Here is a 6,143-nt window from a genome sequence, read left to right on the forward strand (position 1 = left end):
GAGTCGATCATCAGATATTGTCCAAGATTAACCTTCAGGGTGGATATAGCTCGCTAGCAGCCTCACACCAATGACCTAGTTGACATTATTATTTACCCAGAATGCTTTGCGTGTAAATGAAATGGCCCCGTCCATGTTAAAATATATTTTTAAAAATTTACAAAACTAAACATCCTACAGTATTTTCTTTATTTTACAGTTAAATATATATGTTTATCAAATAAAGTCTAATGTTGCAACTAATCGGGGATCCCTTTAAAGAAGACAGATTGATTGAAAACAGAGCAAACATGTTGTTTTGTTTGCAGCTGGAGGAGCCTCTCTTCAGCTCTCTGAACTGCAGCTGCTGAACTACGATGCGGTGGTCACACCAGACGTTCTGAAACCTTTGACCAACCTTCGAAGCTTGTCAGTCTTTCACCTTTACTCCGTACCTGGACCTACCTGTCACCTGCAAACATGGCTGTCATCTGTGCAGGAACTCGTCAGCCTCAGCGTGCATGGTAGTGTTTCATTTTTAGCCCTGATTTCTGTGAGTTTAGTCTGAACTAGCTGTGGTTAACTGGACAGACAGATCAAACACTGGCATTGATTTTTTTTGTTGTTTTAAACATAATATTTTTATTGGCTACACGGCAGAGGAGAGGATAGAGCTCACCTCCCTGGCCTGGAGCTTAACTAGGGTGTAGTTTCCAATTTCTCCCTGTGCACCCGTGGGTTTTCTCCAGGTAAAAGCATGCATGTTTAGTTACATTGGTAACTGTAAATTGTCCCTATGTGTAAGTGAGCATGTGAAAGGTTTTATGTGATGGACTTGAGTTGTTGTGATATTCTCCAATTGTGTGTATTCAACTCCATTTTTTTCCCAGCAGCAAATGTATGTTTTATGTAAAAGTGTGGATGATTGTTTGTCTTGTGTTACAACCTTTCCGAGGTGTATCCTGCCTCTCACACTAGCAGTAAAATCATCATCCTAAGTAATTACTTAATGACCAGTCCTCCATACATTATAAGAAGCAAATCTTTACTTCTTTGAAAGAATATAAGGATAAAACTTATCGCTGGCAAATGAGAAAGAGACTATTCATTTGCATTAGGATCGGAGAGGCTAGCAAATAGCATGGATAAGCTGGCGTTAGCATTGGAGAGGCTAGCGGCTAGCATAGACAAGCTGGCATTAGCATTGGAGAGGCTAGCAACTAGCATGCCTAGGCTAGTGACCTACTGGATTGCCATCTCCCTGTGTTTTTTTTTTCTCTTAAGCCGAATTATGAGAAAAGTCTGAACTATCAAGTTGGGACATCTTACAGTTTTTGACAGTGTATTAAATTAGACTACTCTATATTGAATTATAATTTATAATGCCATCTACAAATATTTCTCATAATTCAGTTAAAGAGGAAAAAACACAGCAGTCGGCCAATAGACAAGGGCAAACACAGCTGCTAATTCACTCAGGTGGCAACTAAAACTGTCAGCTTCACAATATGTTTTGTTTAATTTTTAAGCATCCTCCTTTTGTCCCGATTTGAAGGAGGACTGGTCCGACTGTTCCTTCTCGGCCCACCCTATCCCAAAATGCATGGCGGGCTGACCGTAGATTTTTTTTTCTGCTCGTGCGGACAAAGCGAGAGAAAATAGTACAGTTTTAACTGAAAATACGTCGGTGTTTCGGAAATCCTTACTTTACCTAGACAGAAACATGAGAATGAAGAATAAAAAGTACTCCGTGAAATGGTCAACAGGATTTAGTGCAACTGCAAGACACACATCATGTCATACAGGGCAGTGGTACAAAATGTGTGCACCGAGGCAGTTTCAAATACACACATTTATACAGTATGTTTTCTAAACAGACAATCTTGGTGCCGAAACTGGGCCAAGGAGAGAATGATGTTTGATAAACAGCAAGAAGAATGATTATTTCTAAACAGATATTGTCCTGGTTGTGAAACACTTTATCCAAGAGAAAACAGAGGATAAAGAGTAAAATCATAAAACATGATGACATTTTAAGGTATGCAAAAGAGGTTATTGACTCTCAACCTGAGAAGTATGTGGGACTTTAGTATAAGTTATTTTTCCAGGAAAAATTAAAAATTAAAATTAAATGTTTCAAGCGGGTGTGTTGTTAATGTTTTTGCAATTTGTATAGACATATTATTCTTATCAGAAATAAAAAAAAGCTGGTATAGAGTAATAAACATGCACCTAGGAGACAGGACGAATGCCGGGGTAAGGACAGGAGGCTGGACTGTCCAAATTTACGGCCACTTTTTTCTGGTCTTCACGGTCTATCAAGGACCCAGCCCACCTAGACTGGGTAGGCCAGGTCCTTCGGAGGACACAGCCTCTGAATTTTAACACAGCCATACCCTCCTGCTACAAGGATGTAGCAACCGCTGATTGCTCATTAGTCTAAATTTTGGCCCTCATACTTTACCATAGGCGTTTACCAGTACCCAGTGGTGGGCAGTGCTGATTCAAAAGTTAGTTGCATAAATTCTAATGCGTTTGCAAAATTATTTATGTCCGCAAGATCTAAAGTGCATATTCCAAATAGTGGAAGCTAACTCTAAAGAGAAAAATTGCCTCAGATTACCAGAGTATATTCCAGTAATATGAGCCATTCTTGCACATTACTGCCAACTACAGGCATGACAGATTAGTTTCACAGCATTGCACATGATGCCGCAGTTCAGGGAGGTGATTTGTTGAAACAGACTTTTGGCTCATGGTGATAAATAAACAGTTGTTGTGGATTGCTAGTTCTGCTGCTTCTTGGTCATTTTATTGTTTATGGTAGGGCTTTAGTAAGAAAGCATGCAATATATTAGTAATTTTTAACTGTTTATTGAAGAAATGAAGCGATGCATTCTGGGTAAAGGACGGACAATAGGAAACCGTCTTCACTTCAAAATAAGAGCATGAATTCAAGTTGTTCCCTATATGTGGGTGTAGCTTCAATAGGACGTGAGACAGCGGCTTGGTGGCTGAAGAAGCAGTGGTCAATAAATTATCGTAATTCCTCCCTCTGTTGATCTTTGACTTTTTTAACTGCTAACTTAGATTATAGAGTTCGGTTACTTTTATGACCACTGTTAGACAGAGGGTCCTGGATAAAGGAACTGTAACGCCTGGGGAGAACAGGAGATTGCATGGTCATGTAACAGGAGGACACTTATGCTACGTTCACACCAAATGCGTTGCGCGCCTCCAAAAATCTCAAAACGCACGCATCATGATGGTGGACAGGCGCATTCACAGATCAGAACGAGAAGCAGCAGCAGCAGCAGGGTGTGGGAGGAGCGTCTGCCCTCGCAGGTGAAATAAAGATTAAATAAAAGAAAATGGCTTTGATTTATTTACTAAAGAGCAAGTGAACGATGCGCACAGCAGATAATTAACTCACAAGATGATTTAGAGGCGATTTGTTCGGTTCATTTCATCGCTCCAGAAGCTGCCAGCTGACTGACCTTTTTTTTATTTATTTTATTTTATTTTTTTTGGCCGGACCAGCTGACCCACATCAGCACTTATATCTCCAGCCACAAAATCCAACTGCAGATGGTCGATTTCAGGTAAAGATCTCCTGTTCATCTGTTTCAGTTTAGTGGGCAACATTCAGGAAACTGACACGTGGAAAAATGAGTCTCTGGTTGATGTGACGCATCGAGCAGCATAAGTTCAGATTTTCCAACTCACGTGTCGGACGCTTGGGACGTGCCGCGCGTGCACTGCTTCGAGCCGCGCCGCTTCAAATGCACCAGACACGCTGCTCGGCTTCTAGACGCCCCTAGATGCGCATCCACCATTGACTTTGCTTTTAAACCAGATGCTCCTGATGCTCAAAACGCGTTTGGTGTGAATGTACCATTAGACAGCTGTAACCTTGTTACAGTAGACAGGTTCACATTGACACCATCTGAGTCAGAGACATCTTTTGTTCTCAGGAGGACATCCTCTGGCAGCATATGCAAACTTCCTTCCAGCGTCCCTCCTCAGCCTGACTCTGTGTGTGGATCTTCAGCCTGAAGACCTGCAGGTGGTGTCTTCCAGAGCTCCTGACCTGCAACACCTCCACCTGGAGCCCTGGAGCTCCTCCTCCAACCTGGTCAGACTCCTCCCACAGCTGTTTCCTCGCCTACAAAGTCTCGCCATCAGGTGAGTCAAACAGGAAATTCACTGAGGACTTTGTCTTTTTGCAGAAAAAAAATATAAAAAGGTTTCTGGAAAAAAAACAGCTTTCTTTTGCTTTCAGACACCTTCACGTGCCAGATGATGACTTTTTGAATCTGCGGGAACTTCAGCATCTTCACACTTTGGAAATCTTGGATTCTTTCCATCGACCTGACCCAACTGACCCAAGTTGGGTCGTCAACAAACCAAGTCCTCGTCTGCTCCAGCTGATCTCTGACCTGCAGGAACAGACCAATCAGAGAGTCAGAGTCCTCACCAGTGCACATAAAGACTTCCTCAACTGCAACTGTGTCTAACTAGACTCTGAGCTCACCACAGATCAGATCAGTGTGCCCTTATGAGCCTTTAAAACCCTTTAAAAGCATTTACTCACACTGGACAGTGACCTCGGTACACTCCACAACCTACAGAACCTGTTGGAATAAGGCTGGGTTGTATTCTCTTAGAAAATCAGAAACCTAAAAAAATGAATTTTTCTAAACCAGGGGTGCCCAAACATTTTCCCCAAGAGGGCCAAAATGAAAATCTATCCAGGTTTGTGGGCCAAATGCAATAATATAATACATGAAATACAAATACTTTTTAAGTAAAGTCCGTTATTGTTAACGATTAAGCTAGCAGCCAGTGTGGTGGCTCACATTTGTTTTAGTCTGTGCACTTGGAGAAAGTTTGCTAAATGCTCAAGTAGCAAAGACTCATGAGACATTTTATAAATTGATCAAATATGAGTTTTGTGGCCTTATAAAGTGTGCAAATATACATGTGGTCAAATCTAATCTAAATATCTCTTGTTATTGTATTTCCTGTTTTGTGTTTAATCTTAATATATGCTCCATGAGTGAAAACTATTTGCACTACAGCCCCTTATGTAGTCATTGGGCCAATGGATGAAATGACTAAGTTGAAATACTGTTTCTACATAAGACAACAGCTGCTGGTGGACCAAATTTGGCTCCCACTTTGGGCTCCTCCTATAAAAGATTACTTTMAGATTAATCACAAAGAATAAAAGCCTCTGAATGCAGAGAGCATCGTGTTCATGAAACTGTAAGTTTGTTCATTTGCACTGAGATTTTATAAAATGTTTTATTAAAAACTGAGAACTGAATATAAAACCTCAGACTATTACCTGTGGATTCCATAAACCAGGAACTCATACCACTTTGCAGAAAACATGTAGGGGGACGTGAATTATCAGAGGCCGGTAACCAGGTTGAGCTGCTGGTACTGGTCATAGTGTTGGATCATACCAAGCCCTGAACCCACTCCAATATGCTGCTCAGACTAAACTGGGAAAGAATAGCTATAATTCATGGTAGATGGGGCCCAAGTTGCTGTCAGCATGCTGAAAGACAACTTTCTCTTCAGCAGCTGTGATCAGCAAATCCTGGAAACCGTCAGCTCCAGCCAGTGGGAGACGCAAAGTGGAGATACCAAAGGCTGGCCCAGAGGTGATGTGGACACTGAAGAGAAGTGAATCAATGTGCCTTTGTGTGCCTATAAAGTCWTTAACCTTTTTGATTCAATTCAATTTATTTATATAGCGCCGTCACAACAAGCCAGCAGACAGGTGTGGACTGCAGGACAGTCTAGTTCCTGCTCTCTTTTACTCTGAAGCCATGCTGTAGTGCACTAACCTGTGCAGAATGTGTCTTCGTTCATTGTCTTGCTGAAACCAGCAGGACGTCCCTGAAAAGGACGTCTTTAATGGCAGCATGTTGCTCCAAAACCTGAATGTAGCTTTCAGAATCAATGGTGMYTTCATAGATGTGACAGTTACCCACTAATACACCCCCATACCATCAGAGAGGCTGGATAATACACCTCCATACCATCAGAGAGGCTGGCTAAGACACCCCCCATACCATCAGAGAGGCTGGCTAATACACCTCCATACCATCAGAGAGGCTGGCTAATACACCTCCATACCATCAGAGAGGCTG

The 6,143-nt window shown here is 41.8% G+C and overlaps 1 protein-coding gene across 1 annotated transcript in view; it reads left to right on the top strand.

The window, feature by feature from the left end:
• The window catches only part of LOC106526985 (uncharacterized), a gene marked incomplete at its 3' end in the record, with an annotated part of 13,138 nt that extends 8,651 nt beyond the window's left edge, over window positions 1-4,487 (top strand). The window contains 3 exon segments of the mRNA XM_014021730.1: window positions 309-503; window positions 3,954-4,164; window positions 4,262-4,487. Of these exon segments, the coding sequence (XP_013877184.1) occupies window positions 309-503; window positions 3,954-4,164; window positions 4,262-4,487 (632 nt within the window).
• Between the last annotated feature and the right edge of the window lie 1,656 nt (window positions 4,488-6,143).

Source organism: Austrofundulus limnaeus, unplaced genomic scaffold (assembly GCF_001266775.1).
Source record: "Austrofundulus limnaeus strain Quisiro unplaced genomic scaffold, Austrofundulus_limnaeus-1.0 Scaffold302, whole genome shotgun sequence".
In the NCBI taxonomy this organism is placed as follows: domain Eukaryota; kingdom Metazoa; phylum Chordata; class Actinopteri; order Cyprinodontiformes; family Rivulidae; genus Austrofundulus; species Austrofundulus limnaeus.